This window comes from Oncorhynchus tshawytscha, linkage group LG12 (genome assembly GCF_018296145.1).
Source record: "Oncorhynchus tshawytscha isolate Ot180627B linkage group LG12, Otsh_v2.0, whole genome shotgun sequence".
NCBI lineage: Eukaryota > Metazoa > Chordata > Actinopteri > Salmoniformes > Salmonidae > Oncorhynchus > Oncorhynchus tshawytscha.
Window position 1 is genome coordinate 6,191,848 of NC_056440.1, and position 20,795 is coordinate 6,212,642.

At 41.6% G+C, this 20,795-nt stretch overlaps 1 protein-coding gene across 2 annotated transcripts in view; it reads right to left on the reverse strand.

Moving 5' to 3' along the window:
* Positions 1–3,934: 3,934 nt before the first annotated feature.
* The window catches only part of LOC112262502, a 40,577-nt gene continuing 23,716 nt past the window's right edge, over positions 3,935–20,795 (reverse strand). For both annotated transcript variants that reach the window (XM_042331243.1, XM_042331242.1), the window contains 13 exons: positions 16,844–17,405; positions 16,649–16,703; positions 16,455–16,547; positions 13,917–16,202; positions 13,589–13,745; positions 10,041–10,472; positions 9,523–9,774; positions 9,157–9,411; positions 8,098–8,343; positions 7,686–7,982; positions 7,255–7,515; positions 4,515–4,595; positions 3,935–4,328 (listed from right to left, as the gene is read on the reverse strand). In XM_042331243.1, coding sequence (XP_042187177.1) covers positions 4,277–4,328; positions 4,515–4,595; positions 7,255–7,515; positions 7,686–7,982; positions 8,098–8,343; positions 9,157–9,411; positions 9,523–9,774; positions 10,041–10,472; positions 13,589–13,745; positions 13,917–16,202; positions 16,455–16,547; positions 16,649–16,703; positions 16,844–17,405 — 5,029 coding nt within the window. In that variant the 3' untranslated portion in view covers positions 3,935–4,276. The remainder of the gene's footprint in view (positions 4,329–4,514; positions 4,596–7,254; positions 7,516–7,685; positions 7,983–8,097; positions 8,344–9,156; positions 9,412–9,522; positions 9,775–10,040; positions 10,473–13,588; positions 13,746–13,916; positions 16,203–16,454; positions 16,548–16,648; positions 16,704–16,843; positions 17,406–20,795) is intronic.

A 20,795-nucleotide genomic window follows, 5' to 3' on the forward strand; every position in this document is an offset into this window, starting at 1 on the left:
CATATGGTATATGTGTGACTATGATACACAATGTCAATGTCCTAGCAAATATGTGAAGTAGGAACACTTAGATTCTTTGTTGGATATAGCAACTGATGATCAATAAGTTCCAAATATTCTAAGTATTCTTAGTACAGTTAGGAGTTCTAAAATGGTGGGTATTTTTTGGGGGCAGTGACAAAACAGATTTAGTTTGAATTGTATCGACTTTTTGATGTCACACTGATGTTACACTGAAATCAAAAACTTGTAAACTTATATAGTGTCCAGAATAATTAAAATATATATTGTCTGTAAAAATCTGCTTAATAGTGTACCCCGTTTTTCCCATATAGAAGCAGGATACACCTTGGGTGCATTCATTAATTCAACTCTGACTACTGCAATTTCAGAATACTCGTCTGAGTGTTTTTTTTAAACATTTATTTAACTAGGCAAGTTAGTTAAGAACAAATTCTTATTTTCAATAACTGCCTAGGAACAGTGGGTGAACTGCCTTGTTCAGGAGCAGAACAACATATTTTTTACCTTGTCAGCTCATGGATTCGATCTTGCAACCTTTCAGTTACAAATCCAACGCTTTAACCACTAGGCTACCTGCCACCCCTGAGTGTCCACCCAGAGTGCAGAATAACTGAAGAATTTACAAACACACAAACAGCCGTTGACTATGACCGGTGTCGGTAAACGTCGGCAAAAAAAACACAATGTATTTGTTGTTAGCAGTACAGTTTTATTTTTTTTTATTTTTATTTTTTTATTTTATTATTTTATTTTATTGGTCACATACACGTTTTTAGCAGATGTTATTGCGAGTGTAGCAAAATGCTTGTGTTTCTAGCTCCAGCAGTGCAGTAATATCTAACAAGCAATATCTAACAGTTTCACAACATCTACCCAAAATACATGTAAATCTAAGAAAGGAATCGATTAAGAATATATATATATATATATACACATACACTACCGTTCAAAAGTTTGGGGTCACTTAGAAATGTCCTTGTTTTTGAAAGAAAAACACATTTTTTGTCCATTAAAATAACATCAAATTGATCAGAAATACAGTGTAGACATTGTTGTAAATTACAAGTGTAGATGGAAACAGATTTTTTATGGAATATCTACATAGGCGTACAGAGACCCATTATCAGCAACCATCACTCCTGTTTCTCAATGGCACGTTGTGTTAGATAATCCAAGTTTTTCATTTTAAAAGGCTAATTGATCATTAGAAAACCTTTTTGAAATGATGTTAGCACAGCTGAAAACTGTTGTTCAGATTAAAGAAGCAATAAAACTAGCCTTCTTTAGACTAGTTGAGTATTTCGAGCATCAGCATTTGTGGGTTCGATTACAGGCTCAAAATGGCCAGAAACAAAGAACTTTCTTCTGAAACTCGTCAGTCTGTTCTTGTTCTGAGAAATGAAGGCTATTCCATGCGAGAAGTTGCCAAGAAACTGAAGATCTGGTACCACGCTGTGTACTACTCCCTTCACAGAACAGTGCAAACTGTCTCTAACTAGAATAGAAAGAGTGGGAGGCCCCGGTGCACAACTGATCAAGAGGACAAGTACATAGTGTCTAGTTTGAGAAACAGACACCTCACTAGTCCTCAACTGGCTCCTTCATTAAATAGTACCCGCAAAACACCAGTCTCAACGTCAACAGTCAAAGAGGCGACTCCGGGATGCTAAACTTCTAGGCAGAGTTGCAAAGAATCTCAAGGCCATCAGACTGTTAAAACAGCCACCACTAACACACCACTAACACAGAGAGGATACAATCTACATACAGACTTGAAATCATTGGCCACTTTAATAAATGGATTACTAGTCACTAATAATGTTTACATATCTTGCATTTCTCATCTCAGATGTATATTCTGTATTTTATACCATCTATTGAGTCTTGCGTATCCCGTTCTGTCATTGCTCATCCATTTATTTATATGTATATATTCTTATTCTGTTCCTTTACTTAGATTTGTGTGCAGTTGTGTGCAGTTGTATTAGCATACCTACTCAAAGTTTTAGAATACCTATTTTCTAGTCAAAATAAAGAAAAACCCTTGAATGAGTAGTTATTCTAAAACTTTTGATCGGTAGTTTGTATTTCCTGATAAATTTTTTTTTTTTTTACATAAAATAAAATAATATTAGCAGATGTTATTGCGAAATGCTCATAGTTCCGACAGTGCAGCAATATCTAACAGCTAATAATAGTGAAGACATCAAAACTATGAAATAACAAATATGGAATCATGTAGCAACCAAAAAAAAGCGTTAAACAAATCAAAATATATTTTATATTTAAGATTCTTCAAATAGCCACCCTTTGCCTTGATGACCGCTTTGCACACTCTTGTCATTCTCTCAACCAGCTTCATGAGGTTGTCACCTGGAATGCATTTCAATTAACAGGTGAGCCTTTTAAAAAGTTAATTTGTGGAATTTCTTTCCTTCTTAGTGCGTTTGAGCCAATCAGTTGTCTTGTGACAAGGTAGGGGTGGTATTGTCACGTCCAGGCCTTTGTTCCTTTTTTATGTCTCTGTTTTAGTTTGGTCAGGGCGTGAGTTGGGGTGGGCATTCTGTTTTGTTCTGTTATATTTCTAGGTGTTTGACCTGGTATGGTTCCCAATCAGAGGCAGCTGTCAATCGGTGTCTCTGATTGAGAACCACACTTAGGCAGCCTGTTTTCCCACTATGGGTTGTGGGTAGTTGTTTTCCGTTTCAGTGTTTGCACCATACGGGACTGTTTCGGTTTTCATTTATTCTCTTGTTCTTTTGTATTTAGTGTTCAGTTAATTAAAGGAAATATGAATACGTACCACGCTGCACCTTGGTCCTCACCTTCTTCCACCAACAGCCATTACAGAATATAGGCCTATTTGGTAAAAGACCAAGTCCATATTATGGCAAGAACAGCTCAAATAAGCAAAGAGAAACGACAGTCCATCATTACTTTAAGACATGAAGGTCAGTCAATACGGAAATTGTCAAGAACTTTTAAAGTTTCTTCAAGTGCAGTCACAAAAACCAAGCGCTATGATGAAACTGGCTCTCATGAGGACCGCCACAGGAAAGGAAGATCCAGAGTTACCTCTGCTGCAGATGATAAGTTCATTAGAGTTACCAGCCTCAGAAATTGCAGCCCAAATAAATGATTCACAGAGTTCAAGTAACAGACACATCTCAACATCAACTGTTCAGAGGAGAGTACGTGAATCAGGCCTTCATGGTCGAATTGCTGCAAAGAAACCACTACTAAAAGACACCAATAAGAAGAAGAGACTTGAATGGGCCAAGAAACACGAGCAATGGACATTAGACTGGTGGAACTCTGTCCTTTGGTCTGGAATTCAAATGTGAGATTTTTGGTTCCGACCGCCGTGTCTTTGTGAGACGCGGTGTGGGTGAACGGATGATCTCCGCATGTGTGGTTCCCACCATGAAGCAAGGAGGAGGAGGCGTGTTGGTGCAGAGGTGTTTTGCTGGTGACACTGTCTGTGATTTATTTAGAATTGAAGGCACTCTTTACCAGTATGGCTACCACAGCATTCTGCAGCGATACGCCATCCCATCTGGTTTGGGCTTAGTGGGACTATTATTTGTTTTTCAACAGGATAATGACCCAATACACCTCCAGGCTGTGTAAGGGATATTTTACCAAGAAGGAGAGAGATGAGGAGTGCTGCATCAGATGACCTGGCCTCCACAGTCACCCGACCTCAACTGAGATGGTTTGGGATGAGTCGGACCTCAGAGTGAAGGGAAAGCATCCAACAAGTGCTCAGCATATGTGGGAACTACTTCAAGATTGTTGGAAATGCATTCCAGGTGAAGCTGGTTGAGAGAATGCCAAGAGTGTGCGAAGCTGTCATCAAGGCAAATTGTGACTATTTGAAGAATCTCAAATATATTTGGATTTGTTTAACACTTTTTTGGTTACTACATGATTCCATATGTGCCATTTCATAGTTGATGTCTTCACTATTATTCTACAATGTAGGAAATAGTCAAAATAAATAAAACCTTGAATGAGTAGGTGTTCTAACATAGTATATGACATAGTGTACATTTTTGGGGACCCATTTTGTCTCCTGGGCGCTACTTTCAGAACAACTCACTAAAAAAATAGGCAAATCTTTTGGGAAAGTCTCTTTACATAGCTCTCAATAATAAAAATGCCCTCCAACATTTTATGAATATTGGTATGAATGACAATTTCCCCCACAAACGTGTGTGTGCAAGATTACATGGAGAAAGATTCTGTCATATTAACGATGCCGACAGGAACATGGTTTGGCTTTCATCCTGTTGTTTGTGAGCCTGTAAAAATACAAAATACTGCATATTACAAAAACAGAGTAGCCTACCACCCTGTTAAATGTTAAATCACCTTAAAAACACATTGTTCTCACTTCCCAATCATGAATTAATTTTTAAAAAATATTGAATTCTAATGGAGAAAGATTTACACAGAGGACATACAGTGAACAAACAATCCCAACTCACCAAACTGTGTGGCCTTTGCTGGTGGAGACAGCTTTCAGTATTTTCTTACTCAAACAGTTGGAAATTGCATTATGACTTAGACTAAGAGAGAGAGAGAGAAAGGAAGGAGAGAGAAAGAGAGAAAGGAAGAGAGAAAGGAAGGAGAAAGGAAGGAGAAAGGGAGAAAGGAAGGAGAGAGGGAGAAAGGAAGGAGAAAGGAAGGAGAAAAGGAAGGAGAAAGGAAGGAGAAAGGAAGGAGAAAGAAAGGAAGGAGAAAGAAGGAGAAAGGAGAAAGGAAGGAGAGGGGGAGAAAGGAAGGAGGAGGGAGAAAGAAGGAAAAGGAAGGAGAAAGGAAGGAAAAAGGGAGAAAGGAAGGAGAGAGGAAGGAGAAAGGAGAAAGAAAGGAGAAAGGAAGGAGAAAGGGAGAAAGGAAGGAGAAAGGAGAGGAAGGAGAAAGGAAGGAGAAAGGAAGGAGAAAGGGAAGGAGAAAGGAGAAAGGAAGAAAGGAGAAAGGAAGGATAAAGGAAGGATAAAGGGAGAAGGAGAGGGGAAGGTGGAGAGAGGGAAAAGGAAGGAGAAAGGGAGAAAGGAAGGAGAAAGGGAGAAAGGAAGAGAAAGGAAGAAAGGAAGGAGAAAGGAGAAAGGAGAAAGGAAGAGAAAGGAAGGAGAGAGGGAGAAAGGAAGGAGAAAGAGAAAAGAAAGGAAGGAGAGAGGGAGAAAGGAAGGAGAAAGGAAGGAGAGAAAGGAAGGAAAGGAAAAGGAGAAAAGGGAGAAAGGAAGGAGAGAGGAAGAAAGGAAGGAGAAAGGGAGAAAGGAAGGAGAAAGGAAGGAGAAAGGAAGGAGAAAGGAAGGAGAAAGGAAGGAGAAAGGAGAAAGGAAGGAGAAAGAAGGAGAAGGAAGGAGAAAGGAAGGAGAGAGGGAGAAAGGAAGAGAAAGGAAGGAGAAAGGAAGGAGAGAGAAAGAGAGAAAGGAAGGAGAGAGAAAAGGAAGAGAAAGGAAGGAGAAAGGAAGGAGAGAGGAAGGAGAAAGGAAGGAGAAAGGGAGAAAGGAAGGAGAAAGGAAGGAGAAAGGAAGGAAGAAAGGAAGGAGAGGGAGAAAGGAAGGAGAAAGGAAGGAGAGAAGGAAGGAGAAAGGAAGGAGAAAGGAAGGAGAAGGAAGGAGAAAGGAGAAAGGAAGGAGAAAGGAAGGAGAAAGGGGAGAAAGGAAGGAGAGGAAAAGGAAGGAGAAAGGAAGGAGAGAGGAAGGAGAAAGGAAGGAGAGAAAAAGGAAGGAGAAAGGAAGGAGAAAGGAAGGAAAAGGAGAAAGGAAGGAGAGAGGAAGGAGAGGAAGGAGAAAGGAAGGAGAAAGGAAGGAGGGAGAAAGGAAGGAGAAAGGAAGGAGAGAGGAAGGAGAAAGGAAGGAGAGAGGGAGAAAGGAAGAAGAAAGGAAGGAGAAAGGGAGAAAGAGAAAGGAGAAGGAAAAGGGAGAAAGGAAGGAGAAAGAAGGAGAGAGGGAGAAAGGAAGGAGAGAGGAAGAAAGGAAGGAGAAGAAAGAAGAGAAAGGAAGGAGAGAAAGAAAGAGAAAGAAGAGAAAGGAAGGAGAAAGAAGAGAGAGAAAGAAGGAGAAAGGAAGGAGAGAGGGAGAAAGAAGGAGAAAGGAAGGAGAGAGAGAAAGAAGGAGAAAGGAAGGAGAGAGAGAAAGGAAGGAGAAGGGAGAAAGGAAGGAGAAAGGAAGGAGAGAGGGAGAAAGGAAGGAGAAAGGAAGGAGAGGGAGAAAGGAAGGAGAAAGGAAGGAGAGAGGAAGGAGAAGGAAGGAGAAAGGAAGGAGAGAGGGAGAAAAGGAAGGAGAGAGGGAGAAAGGAAGGAGAGAGGGAGAAAGGAGGAGAAGGAAGGAGAGAGGGAGAAAGGAGGAGAAAGGAAGGAGAGAGAGAGAAGAGAGAGGGAAAAGAAGAGAAAGGAAGGAGAGAGGGAGAAAGGAAGGAGAAAGGAAGGAGAGAGGAAGAAAGGAGGAAAGGAAGGAGAGAGAAGGAGAGAGAGAAAAGGAAGGAGAAAGGAAGGAGAGAAAGAGAAGGAGAAAAGGAGGAAGGAAAGGAAGGAGAGAGGGAGAAAGGAAGGAGAAAGGAAGGAGAAGGAAAGGAAGGAGAAAGGAAGGAGAAAGGAAGGAGAAGGAGGAAGGGGAGAAAGGAAGGAGAAAGGAAGGAGAGAAGGAGGGGAGAAAGAGAGAAAGGAGAGAAGAGAGAGAGAGAGAAAGAGGGGGGGGGGAAATAATGTCATTAAGTACAGGGAATATATTGCATAATAATTTCTTTACATACAGTAGCGTAGTACTAGTAAGCAACAGGTCTTCATTAGGGAAGGAGAACTACTAATCCCTAGCAGAATGTGCATAGTGAATTAGCAACAGAACAGGTCTTCATTAGGGAAGGAGAACTACTAATCCCTAGCAGCATGTGCATAGTGAATTAGCAACAGAACAGGTCTTCATTAGGGAAGGAGAACTACTAAACCCTAGCAGAATGTGCATAGTGAATTAGCAACAGAGTCTTTTTGGATGCGCCACATTATGCTGATGATTGGAGCAAATAACATTTTCTTAAAAGATGCACAAGCAGTGAGTGCAACGTTGTGTTTTTATAAAATGTTAAAACCACATTCGCATTGTAATCTTTTATATACCCAACATCACAATCTATTGACGTTCCCAAAATATATGCTTTCTTTTTTTTTAAACTAGTAATATGTATATGAGTTTGATTTTCATTATGATCTTCAAAAACACTCACTCCAGGACTTGGACTTTGTGCAGGTGTGCGAGCAGAGGCTGTAGGTGGTGGTCTGTGAGTTGGCAGCGGCTGAGGTCCAGTTCTGATAGCCCCTTTGAATGCTCCAGAACCAGGGCCAGAGAACTACAGGCCTTCTGATCCAGCATGGTCTCACTGAGGTCCATCTCCCCGCCCAGGGCTCTGATCAGAGATCCTGCATGATGCACTGCATTATTCTTGTTACAAGTTTGTACAAGTTGAACCAATATGGCTTTACTGGGGCTGAGTCAGAGAGAAACGAGAGAGACAAGGTCAGCCAGTTTAGATGGAGAGATGCAACGTTTCTGAAAAGGCAAAATGTCATTCATAACCAAGCCTGAAAAGCTAAAGTCTGGGATTCTAAAAACAACAAATTAGCCTGGACTGATCTATTGAACAGATGTGTCTCTAACCTGAGATTAACTCTGCGTGGGATTTTCAGCAGCAGCTTCCTGAGTGCTCTGTCTGAAATCTCACAATCGCTTAGGATCAGCTCTGTGACGTAACGGCTATGCTTCAGGACTCTAGCGATGACCTTGCAGTCAGCAGAGCTCAGACACAGAGCCTTCCCCTGGTCCTTTGTTGACAGGTCCACAGAGGAGGAGAAGTCCAGTCTGTGCTGCAGAGCCCCAAGCAGGGCTGTTGCCCCTGGCTGGATCTTTGAGGCAGAGTAGCAGTGGAGGAACAGCAGCAGCAGATTCCTCTCAACACTGCATCATGGGAAACAAGTCACTTCCCTTTTAAAATGACGGTTCTTTACACGAAAACCAATGTATTTAGTTTCTTAAGATAAACTAGGATATAAAGGTGTCAAACAGGAAATACCTCTTTAAAATAATCCTGCCCAGAAAGGGACGAAGATCTGTGATGTTTCTCTCTGAAATCCTGTTCTCTCTGAGATTCACTGTGATGTGTTGGTTTGAATACTGCAGCAGAGAAAGAAGCACTTCCCAGTCCAGCCTGCAAGAGGTCAGGTCTCCACCAACTTTCTTTAAGAATGAATGAGTCAGGTCCTTGTCCCGAGCTTCATGCACAACTACAGCCAGCTGCTGAAGAGTGTCTGGACACAGTCTGTCAGGTGAGAACATACATTTTTGTATTTTACTAGTGATAGGTGAAAATTGTCTGTTAATTGAATGATTAGAATATTCCGCCCTGAAACATATAATTGTATGGAATTGATTAGAATGTATGAAATCATAATCAATAAATGTGTAGTCCACGTCAGAATTAGGGTAAAACAATATGCCTTTATGGTATTTTAAAACACAGACTGTCTGAGCTCTGTGCCGACCTGACTTGGGAGTACGTCTCAAGGACAAGGTCACTATCTCTGTCGGCTGGGAAGTGAGACAGACAGTGTGTGCGTAGCAGGACATGTGTGGGCGTCTGTTTGCGTGCATATGTGCATCTGATTATTATTATACCCATGGTCTTACAAACCTCGGGATTGGTCAGAGCTATTGATTGATTATTATTATACCCATGGTCTTACAAACCTCGGGGATTGGTCAGAGCTATTGATTGATTATTATTATACCCATGGTCTTACAAACCTCAGAGATTGGTCAGAGCTATTGATTGATTGTTATTATCATTGGGATTGGAAATTCTCTTATCAACTAGGCAAGTCAGTTAAGAACAAATTCTTATTTACAATGACGGCCTAGGAACAGTGGGTTAACTGCCTTGTTCAGGGGCACAACGACAGACTTTACCTCGTCAGCTCGGGGATTCGATCTAGCAACCTTTCGGTTACAGGCCCAACGCTCTAAACCACTAGGCTACCTGCCGCCCCACATACATAAGAGCATGCACACATATAAATCGTAAAACATAAACCTTTCACCAGACTACAGCAATAACGGTATTCTGCAGACTCACTTGAGTTTCAGAGGGCCCCGGTGACCCAGCAACAGGATGAGAGAGTGACCGTGGATAGTACACTTCGTCAGGTCCAGACGCTGCACAGTCCAGACTCTCAGCAGGGACGCCACACTACTCAGGACCCTAGAAAGCACATCCTCCGATAGTTGTGAGTTCTCAATAACCAGCGAAATCTCCTCAACCCCCATTGGAGCACTGACTCTACCAGTCGCAAGCAGTCTGGTCAGTTTCACTGTCATGATCTCATTTAGTCTGAAAATTGTAATATAAAAAAAAAAAACTGTGATTAGCAATGAAAACTTGAGGGAAAATCAATTAAATGTATAGATTTGTGTTTGTTGAAGTATTGATACATTTGCATACATGAGGTTGTGTAGCATCAACGGATGTCTGAAGAGAATCGAAGCTCCTCGGAGAGAAATCTTGCTGGGTGTGAGACCGAGTTTCACTCCTGAGGTACAGAGGGCCAAGATTCTCCCCACAGAAGTGCAGGTTTGCCTGGGTAACTCTCCTCCCAATGACAAGGTAAAGCCATGAGCTTGGAAGAGAGCGGCAAACTGCTCGGCCTGCTCTCTATTTTTCCGTAGGAAGTACACAAGACTGTTGTCGTTAAAACTGAAAAACACAAAATAAAATACACAATATTAAAACATGTTGAAAGCTGGAAGCAAAGATGTTAAGTTTTGTTGCACACAATATACATTTTTGTACTTCAGGCGAATTGAAATGATCACTCTCGTCTGTCTTGATGATGTGTATTGCTACAGATATTCCCTGGGCACTACTTTCATTAAACATGGTAATTTCACTGATTGTGTGTGTAGTTTTATTATCGATGTTTATTTGTAGATACCAGTGTTTGTTTGAGGTAGATAACTCACCTCAGCTGTGAGACGTAGGGCAGACACTGAAGGAAACTCCTCACTTCACTTTCTTTATCTGACCAACATTTCACCTGCATTGGCCTTTTCACTGGTTGGAGTTTCAGAACTTCGAGGAAGACGGAGGCCTTTCTTCTAGCCAGATTCACGTACCAGACTGCTGGAGCTGACTGGTAAACTGGCCGAAGTAATGGAATGAGACTCCTGCCCTTTTTAATACCAGATGCCGTTGCACACGAGTAAAGATCCAGAAGGAAGTGACATTGATCTGAAGGATGAACATCTTCATTGAATGGGAAGGAGCTGTAGCTCCATACCAGGGATAGGAACTTCGACCAATTCCATCCTGTCCTTGCATCGTGGTCTGCTGCTGCGACACTCAGATTGAGCACAAACTGGATAACGCCTGCGTTGTTGTTGTTGTTCACAAACCTCATTTTAAGCAAAGAAACACATTTTAATATCATTACCCACTGTTCAAAAACAGATTCAATCCATTTTGTTCCCACGTCATTTTAACCAACAAAAATCTGTGATTAAATCAACACGGGAAACTGATTAGATTTGCAGAAAGTCATCTACGTAAGGTATATAATGTATTATTATTATTTTAAATAACTCAACTTTTAACCCAAATCCAATTACATTTAGTTAGTTGACAACTCAACCAAATGTAAATCAAAACTAGGATGTTAGAACTGTCATTTATTGGCAAATGTTTATTAGGCCATTTAAAACACTGATAAACATTTTTATATCACTAAATAAATCCCTAACTCATTAATACATTCTTACATCCGGGAACAAATAGAAATGATATGATTCTGAGACATTTCGTCAGGTAAGGCATTTCAGATGTATACTACTCAGCCACCAGGGGGAGACTCGTCGAGGCCTGGCGATGTCTCCATCTGCTGGACTCGCCCGGTCTCGATGGGCTCTCCGGCCAGAACTAATTGGGGCTGATTGGGAGTTCGTGAGTAATCAAGGATTGATTGCTCACCAGCCGTGCGAGGCCCATAAAGCTGCCAGAAGGGCAGCACACAGGGGAGAGACTGGGGGGGGGAGGAAAGGACTCCAGTATAGTTGGGGACGCTTGCAGAGGTATGAGGAGGGAGTTCAGTTTTTTTTTTTGTGCCCGACAGGATACAGCAAGAACGGGGGCCCAGAAGACGGTGTCCAGGAGAGGGTCTCACCGGGGAGACCTTTTCTTTTTTTGATTTATTATTTAAATAAAACACCCTTGAAACCGAGCTAATCCTACTCTGTCCGTGTCCGATCTGTGTAAACATCGACCAAAACCCCCTGGTCTGCCACAGGGAGTAATGGGTTTGCACTCAAGTTGTTGCATAATGCTTAAATCAAATAAAATTTTATTTGTCACGTGCCGAATACCATTGAAATACTTACTTACAAGCCCGTAACCAACAATGCAGTTTTAAAGAAAATATTTACTTAAACAAACAAAAAAATAACAATAACAAGGCTATGTACCGGTACCCTTACTACCTGGGGGAAGCCCGTCCAGGATCCAGTTGCAGAGGGAGGTGTTTAGTCCCAGGGTCCTTAGCTTAGTGATGTGTTGTACGTTGAGCTGTAGTCAATGAACATTCTCACATGGTCACCTCCACCGGGTGGATGAACCTTTTTCAATCCCAGCGCGACGCAATTGTCTGTCAGAGCAGCTCACAGATTACTGCACCTCTACATAGCCCACCTATAATTTAGCCCAAACAACTACCTCTTTCCCTACTGTATTTATTTAATTTATTTAGCTCCTTTGCACCCCATTATTTTTATTTCTACTTTGCACATTCTTCCACTGCAAATCTACCATTCCAGTGTTTTACTTGCTATATTGTATTTACTTTTCCACCATGGCCTTTTTTTTGCCTTTTAGAAGAAAAAGAAACGCACACCTATTAAGACGAGGTGCTGGCTAGAGGTGCTGGCTAGCGGTGCTGACTAGAGGTGCTGACTAGAGGTGCTGGCTAGCGGTGCTGACTAGAGGTGCTGGCTAGCGGAGTAGAAAACTAGATAATAAAAGAGAGCCACACACTCTAGGAGCTCAGATGCAAACATTTAATTACCAACGTTTCGAAAGCCAAGCTGTCTTCATCGGGGTGTAATCACAAACACATCGGGATGACTCGTTTATATAGTGTCAAAATACACAGGTGTCTGTAATCATGGCCAAGAGTGGCCTAATATCATTGGTTAATTATCAAATATTAAAATGTTATACAAAGAACAGCATACAAACAACAAATGGATAGCATACGATCATAGATTCATTTGACTACACAAGTTTACAAAACAATTACAATGGCAAAGTCACAATAATCACAAGAATGGCTTCAGATCAAAGTCTACATTGAGACAGAAGGGCGCGAGGGTCTTTAAATTAAAGTCTTTAAGTCTCTTTTTTAGCCTTTACCTCCCTTATCTCACCTCATTTCCTCACATCGTATATAGACTTGTTTATACTGTATTATTGACTGTATGTTTTGTTTATTCCATGTGTAACTCTGTGTCGTTGTATGTGTCGAACTGCTTTGCTTTATCTTGGCCAAGTCGCAATTGTAAATGAGAACTTGAACTTGTTTCTCAACTGGCCTACCTGGTCAAATAAAAGGTGAAATAAAATAATAATAAAATAAATAAAAATTCTTGAATACAATTATTTTGTTCTATAAAGGGTCTCGCATTTTGGTGAGGCGATTATCTTGACTTCCAATAGTGGATTTATGACTATGGCCATAATTTACCATCATTTCCAAAGAGCAGCCATGTGGATATAAATAGAATTATGTATTTCCACACGGTTTAAAGAAATAATTTGATTTCACCTCCTTCCTATGAGTAACATTTAGACTGTTATACAAGAACACTGTGCATATCAGATTTTTAATATCGTTTATGAGTTGGCCCCATATATTTATGAATGGATATGCCTGAGGTTCTTTGTGGTGGGCTATCTCATGAATTGATGTGATCTATTTAGGTGAGCGGGCACCTGGGACGATTGATTTGTGAATTGGCCTTCATGCCTGCTCCCATACTCTATAATTCTGTATTTCTTTGTAACTAATTTGTACACCGGTAGATCGGGAAAAGCCACATCCCTGATTGGCAGATGACTGACAACCCTGATTAGAATCATCTGCTGTTTTTGTGTTGTTCTTCACAAATGCTGTTTTAAATTAAATTAAAATACAATTATACCTACACCCTGAAGAAGGCTGTATAAAGCCACAACGTCTGTGTACGCTATCCCTGATGCATTGAAAATGTATTTAAAAACACAAAATAATGCATTTTTATGCGACATCTTTTTGAGTGCAAACCCATTACACCCCTTTGTTTTGTCAAGAAATACCTTCCCAGAGCTTCTCAAATGAACGTCATATTGCGAGTAATTCTGAGTCAGAAATGGTTAAGCCAATGACAAGCTCTTAGAGGGAGATTTTATACGACAGGAACACAAAAGGAAGAGTCGCTCACTAGTAAAACAATGATGATCTTCTAGTTGCAGGGAAAACACTCACCTCAGCTGTGAGATGTAGGGCAGACACTGAAGGAAACTCCTCACTTCACTCTTGTCATCTGACCAGCCCTTCAGCTCAACTGGTTTCTTCTCTGGTTGGAGTTTCAGCACTTCTAGGAGGAGGGAGGCTTTCCTTTGTGAGAGGTCTATGGACCAGGCTGAAAAAGATAAATCAATATTATATGGACTTAAATTGCTTCAATTTAATGCATGGAGAATGTTTGCCAGATGGGTAATGCTACAGATTATAGTAATGGATTTTCGAGAATGATCACGTCTTATGAATTAATGACAAATATTAAGTTATAAAATCCATAGTGATTACTCACCATTTACAGGGATGTCTGTTTCTGTGCTGGGTTTACTCGTGTCCCCCTCTCCATTGACTGCAGAGACTCTGACACGGTAGCAAGTACTGGAGGTCTGAGATAAAGTGCATGTACGTTCAGGCCCCGTTGTTGACACACGGGACCAGCCTTCAAGCCCTGCCTCTTTGAACTCCACGGTATAACGTAGCACGGGACCACCATCTTCCTCTTCCGCCATCTGCCATGTGACTCTGACGTCTTCTCCGTCCAGCAGTTTCACACAGGGCTGTCCAGGTGTGGACCTTGGGTTTGTCTTTACCATGGTGACCGTGCTGAAGTCACTCATACTAGAGCTGTCCACAGCACTGTATCTAACCTGGTATTTAGTGTCAGGTTTCAAACCGGGCAACTTACAAGTGTTACACTGGTCAGGACCCACAGATCCAGGACCAGATGGTAAATATCCAACAGTCCATTGAATATCACTTTCTGCGGTATACTCTATTCTGTATTTCACAGGACTCATGACCTTTGACTGAGGAAATTTCAGACTGAAGCTGTTCTGTTTTATGTCTGTTACTTCGGCTGGATTTGGCTTTGATCCAAGCTTGAAATTGCGGCCGATAAGACGACCATTTTGATACAGACCAATGCGGGATCCAGGAAAGGTGACATCTGGTATAACTGCAACAATAAAATTGAATTTCTCTCCATCTCTTCTGTCTTCATTGGATGTGGTGAACAAGTGGAGGTCAGACTGTATTTTTTTAGTTAAATCTGGAGGCTTGAAGGCATGCTGTGTCTGCTGCTGTCTGGTGATCCCTGATTGGTTTGTGGTGGTCTCTAGTGCAGAATGTATGTATTGCTTCATGGTGGAAAGGTATGGATCTTCACCCCTCAGTGAGGTGAGCGTGAAGCACAGCGTCCTGTTTGGGGTCTGCACCTCCCTCCATGTGGGGATGTTGTTTGCTTTCTCCTGGACCTTCTTCCATGTGGGGATGTTGTTTGCTTTGTCCTGGAACTTCTCCCATGTGGGGATGTTGTTCGCTTTCTGCTGGACCTCCCTCCCCATGGGGATGTTGTTTGCTTTCTGCTGGACCTCCCGCCCCATGGGGATGTTGTTTGCTTTCTGCTGGACCTCCCGCCCCATGGGGATGTTGTTTGCTTTCTCCTGGACCTCCCTCCCCATGGGGATGTTGTTCGCTTTCTCCTGGACCTCCCGCCCCATGGGGATGTTGTTTGCTTTCTCCTGGACCTTCTTTACAATGGGGATGTTTTTTTCTTTGCAGATAAGCAGAGCTTTTATCTCCTCCTCTTTGTTGTTAAGCCACTGATGTGTGTGCTGAGAACAGAATGGTGATTGGTCATGGTTCTGGAGAATGTCTCTCAGGCTCTTTTCATCCATCTCTTCACTCTCTCTCACAGTCTTTACTGCCATAGCAAGCCCTCTCTTAAACTCAGACTGGTACGTCTGCAGCAGCTCAGAAAATTCTGCAAATATTTCCTTCACACTGGGGAACCATTTCATCACGTCATCGTTGAGTTGTAATAATGTCATCGTGTCCTGGCATCTCATGGTGACCTGCCTCAGATGCTCCACCACGTCCTCGGCCTCGGAGAGAAAGCCTTGAGTGATCTGAATTGAAGTGTCCAGATTCCTCAGAGGATAGAGCCATGCGTACAGAGGCACTGCTTTCTCTCCCTGTTGTCCAAGGTGCTTCGGGAGAGTTTCAAGAGCTTGTACTGCTTGGCCATAAGTCATGGAGCCATTGATATGGTCTACATCACTGTGGAGTGTACACTGATACAACAAACGGTTTATTTTCTCATTGTCACTCAAGCTGGATAACATATGATCTGCACTGAAGGAGGGCGTCATCTTCTTGATAACACTGTGCATATCGGCTTCTCCTCCACCAGCCCTTTTCTCTCCACTGACGCGTTTGTCAAAGATAAAAAATGCTTGAGCTCCATAGAGAACAGCCATCACCACGTGTGTTGCCTTTGATTCCCTTTGGACGGTTTCTTCAAATACCCTGTGACTGAGCATGTCCAGCCTGGTAGTGGTTCTGTACTGTAGAGTGACCCGGTCCTTGTTTTTGGACTGAACAGGATGGTTCAGGTATTCAGCAGCACCACCAACCTCCACCAGCCCAGACAAGACACTGGCCCTTAGAGAAATGGAAACATCCAGAGCCCTGAATCTGTCCTGTAGGGAGTCTCCTTCAATACACGTCACCTCTGTGTGAGGCCGAGGCAGAGACTGACGCATGTTGGCTATTGTGCTCTCATCCCATAGACCGACATCTTAGGAGATAAAATGATATTAATTTCACAGCAGAATTGACAGAATTCCAGTTTTTTTTTTATCATCTGGGTCAATGTTCTCAAATAATTCAAGTTATTTCCCTTCAAAATAAAACCCCACAACCCAACTAAATCAAGGTCAGAGAAAAGTCGCAGAGATAATCAGCAAATCCAGCTGTCTGTAAAGACCTTTGCTTTATTACTAAACATATTATTTCATATATATATATATCAAAAACACAATAAGTGTACCTGAGCAAAGACAATCATTGCAGCAGTCATACATCATCCCAAGGTCTAGGGGACGACCAAGGGCAGCCAGCACAAAACAGTCGGTTGCCCAATCTGAGGATCACAGGAGAGAGAAACACAAACACAACACTATCGTGCTATTGCAGAAAATACAAATAACTGTACTATCATTCAACAGCAGAATTGTATCTTACCTTTGGATGACCTCTTTGCATAACAGGTTAACTCAGTGGTTGGATTATTTACATTCTGGGGAGAAAATCAAATCATAATCGCAACTGTACTGTATAAGTGGGATACTGATTATCTAGTTAATCCGGCCTAGTACAGAGAGGAAATACTATTAGTATTAGTTATTAGTTTCCTCTAGTTAATAAAGTAAAGTGTACCTGCGTCAGTTTATTTATTTGTGTTTTTTCCTCAGCAAACACTGTATTCATCTGTGCCAATTTATCTTCCAGCTTTACTGCAATCTGTTGTTCTTCGACGCTGAGTTTCTGATCCAGGTTTCCAGTCACCTCCACCAGTGTGTGTCTCTGCAGTGCCACTACAGTGTAGTGCTGCCTAACGTGGCTCTCACAGTAAGAGGCAGCGCAGGTCAGACAGAACTTCACAGCTTTGAGCTGTTTCTCAGTGCAGAGATCACAGGCCACATCTCCGGGTCCAGCGTAGCGGTGAGGGGGAAGTGCAGGGACCTTGAATCCTGTCTGCCGGAGTTTCCGGATCACCTTATCCAAGGCTGAATTTCTGGAGAGATGGGGACATGTTCTGAATCTCTGTTGGCACCCGGGACAGTCGTATACTTGTTTCTTCGCTGGCTTGTTCCAATAGGTCTCAATGCATTGCCTGCAGAAACTGTGTCCACAGGGGATGGAGACTGGCTCGTTAAGAACCTCTGTGCACACTGAGCATCTGAAGTGGTCCTCTGCCAGCAGACTGGCTGTCAGTGCACTGCACAAAGGGGGAGAGATTATGCTAGCTGGTAGCAATATAGTAATAATAATAAATAATAATAATAATATATATATGTAGCATATATAACACGTACCACCTCAAATTTAAAACTTTGTGCAGCAACTTTCAAGACTGAAAAAAGTACCTGAATACCCCTTAGTTTTAGGTCTTAAAGGGTACCTTGATAAATGGACAAGAGGTTTCCTAACTCACAGTACGCTCCAACAGTATTGGGAAAGTGTTTGGTTGTTTTGGCTCTGTACTCCAGTATAATGTATTGTGTCATTTTGGAGTCACTTTTAATATAAATAGGAAGATATGATGTTTCTAAAACACGTCTAAATTCATGTAGATGCTACCATGACTACGGATAATCCTGAATAAATTGTGAATAATAATGAGTGCGAAAGTTACAGAAGCACAAATATCAGACATGCTAACCTCTCACCATTACAATAACAGGGGAGGTTAGCATTTTATATCGTACCCACAAGACATGCTAACCTCTCACCATTACAATAACAGGGGAGATTAGCATTTTATATCATACCCACAAGACATGCTAACCTCTCACCATTACAATAACAGGGGAGGTTAGCATTTTATATCATACCCCCAAGACCTGCTAACCTCTCACCATTACAATAACAGGGGAGGTTAGCATTTTATATCATACCCCCAAGACATGCGAACCTCTCATCATTACAATAACAGGGGAGATTAGCATTTTATATCATACCCCGAAGACATGCTAACCTCTCACCATTACAATAACAGGGGAGGTTAGCATTTTATATCATACCCCACAAGACATGCTAACCTCTCACCATTACAATAACAGGGGAGGTTAGCATTTTATATCATACCCCGAAGACCTGCTAACCTCTCACCATTACAATAACAGGGGAGGTTAGCATGTTATATCATACCCACAAGACATGCTAACCTCTCACCATTACAATAACAGGGGAGATTAGCATTTTATATCATACCCACAAGACATGCTAACCTCTCACCATTACAATAACAGGGGAGGTTAGCATTTTATATCATACCCCCAAGACATGCTAACCTCTCATCATTACAATAACAGGGGAGATTAGCATTTTATATCATACCCCGAAGACATGCTAACCTCTCACCATTACAATAACAGGGGAGGTTAGCATTTTATATCATACCCCGAAGACCTGCTAACCTCTCACCATTACAATAACAGGGGAGGTTAGCATTTTATATCATACCCACAAGACATGCTAACCTCTCACCATTACAATAACAGGGGAGGTTAGCATTTTATATCATACTCCCAAGACATGCTAACCTCTAACCATTACAATAACAGGGGAGGTTAGCATTTTATATCATACCCCCAAGACATGCTAACCTCTCACCATTACAATAACAGGAGAGGTTAGCATTTTATATCATACCCCGACATGCTAACCTCTCACCATTACAATAACAGGAGAGGTTAGCATTTTATATCATACCCCGAAGACATGCTAACCTCTCACCATTACAATAACAGGGGAGGTTAGCATTTTATATCATTCCCCCGAAGACCTGCTAACCTCTCACCATTACAATAACAGGGGAGGTTAGCATTTTATATCATACCCACAAGACCTGCTAACCTCTCACCATTACAATAACAGGGGAGGTTAGCATTTTATATCATACCCCGAAGACCTGCTAACCTCTCACCATTACAATAACAGGGGAGGTTAGCATTTTATATCATACCCACAAGACATGCTAACCTCTCACCATTACAATAACAGGAGAGGTTAGTATTTCTTTTTTGGAGGGGGGGGGTTATTTCACCTTTATTTAACCAGGGAGGCCAGTTGAGAACAAGTTCTTATTTACAACTGTGACCTGGCCAAGATAAAGCAAAGCAGTGCGACAATAAAAACAACATAGAGTTACACATGGGATAAACAACCGTACAGTCCATAACAATAGACCAATCTGTTTACAGTGTGTGCAAATGAAGTAAGGAGGTAAGGCAAAAAAAATAGGCCAATAGCGGCGAAGTAATTACAATTTAGCAATTTACACTGGAGTGATATATGTGCAGATGAGGACGTGCAGGTAGAAATACTGGTGTGCAAAAGAGCAAAACAACAAAAAACAAATATGAGGATGAGGTACAGTGCCTTGCGAAAGTATTCGGCCCCCTTGAACTTTGCGACCTTTTGCCACATTTCAGGCTTCAAACATAAAGATATAAAACTGTATTTTTTTGTGAAGAATCAACAACATGTGGGACACAATCATGAAGTGGAATGACATTTATTGGATATTTCAAACTTTTTTAACAAATCCAAAAACTGAAAAATTGGGCGTGCAAAATTATTCAGCCCCCTTAAGTTAATACTTTGTAGTGCCAACTTTTGCTGCGATTACAGCTGTAAGTCGCTTGGGGTATGTCTCTATTAGTTTTGCACATCGAGAGACTGAAATTTTTTCCCATTCCTCCTTGCAAAACAGCTCGAGCTCAGTGAGGTTGGATGGAGAGCATTTGTGAACAGCAGTTTTCAGTTCTTTCCACAGATTCTCGACTGGATTCAGGTCTGGACTTTGACTTGGCCATTCTAACACCTGGATATGTTTATTTTTGGCTCCATACATCTTCCCATCAATTTTAACCATCTTCCCTGTCCCTGCTGAAGAAAAGCAGAAAAGCAAACTTTAAACGACACTTTTTATGGATATCTTTAAGAAATGGCTTTCTTCTTGCCATTCTTCCATAAAGGCCAGATTTGTGCAATATACGACTGATTGTTGTCCTATGGACAGAGTCTCCCACCTCAGCTGTAGATCTCTGCAGTTCATCCAGAGTGATCATGGGCCTCTTGGCTGCATCTCTGATCAGTCTTCTCCTTGTATGAGCTGAAAGTTTAGAGGGACGGCCAGGTCTTGGTAGATTTGCAGTGGTCTGATACTCCTTCCATTTCAATATTATCGCTTGCACAGTGCTCCTTGGGATGTTTAAAGCTTGGGAAATCTTTTTGTATCCAAATCCAGCTTTAAACTTCTTCACAACAGTATCTCGGACCTGCCTGGTGTGTTCCTTGTTCTTCATGATGCTCTCTGCGCTTTTAACGGACCTCTGAGACTATCACAGTGCAGGTGCATTTATACGGAGACTTGATTACACACAGGTGGATTGTATTTATCATCATTAGTCATTTAGGTCAACATTAGATCATTCAGAGATCCTCACTGAACTTCTGGAGAGAGTTTGCTGCACTGAAAGTAAAGGGGCTGAATAATTTTGCACGCCCAATTTTTCAGTTTTTGATTTGTTAAATTTTTTTGAAATATCCAATAAATGTCGTTCCACTTCATGATTGTGTCCCACTTGTTGTTGATTCTTCA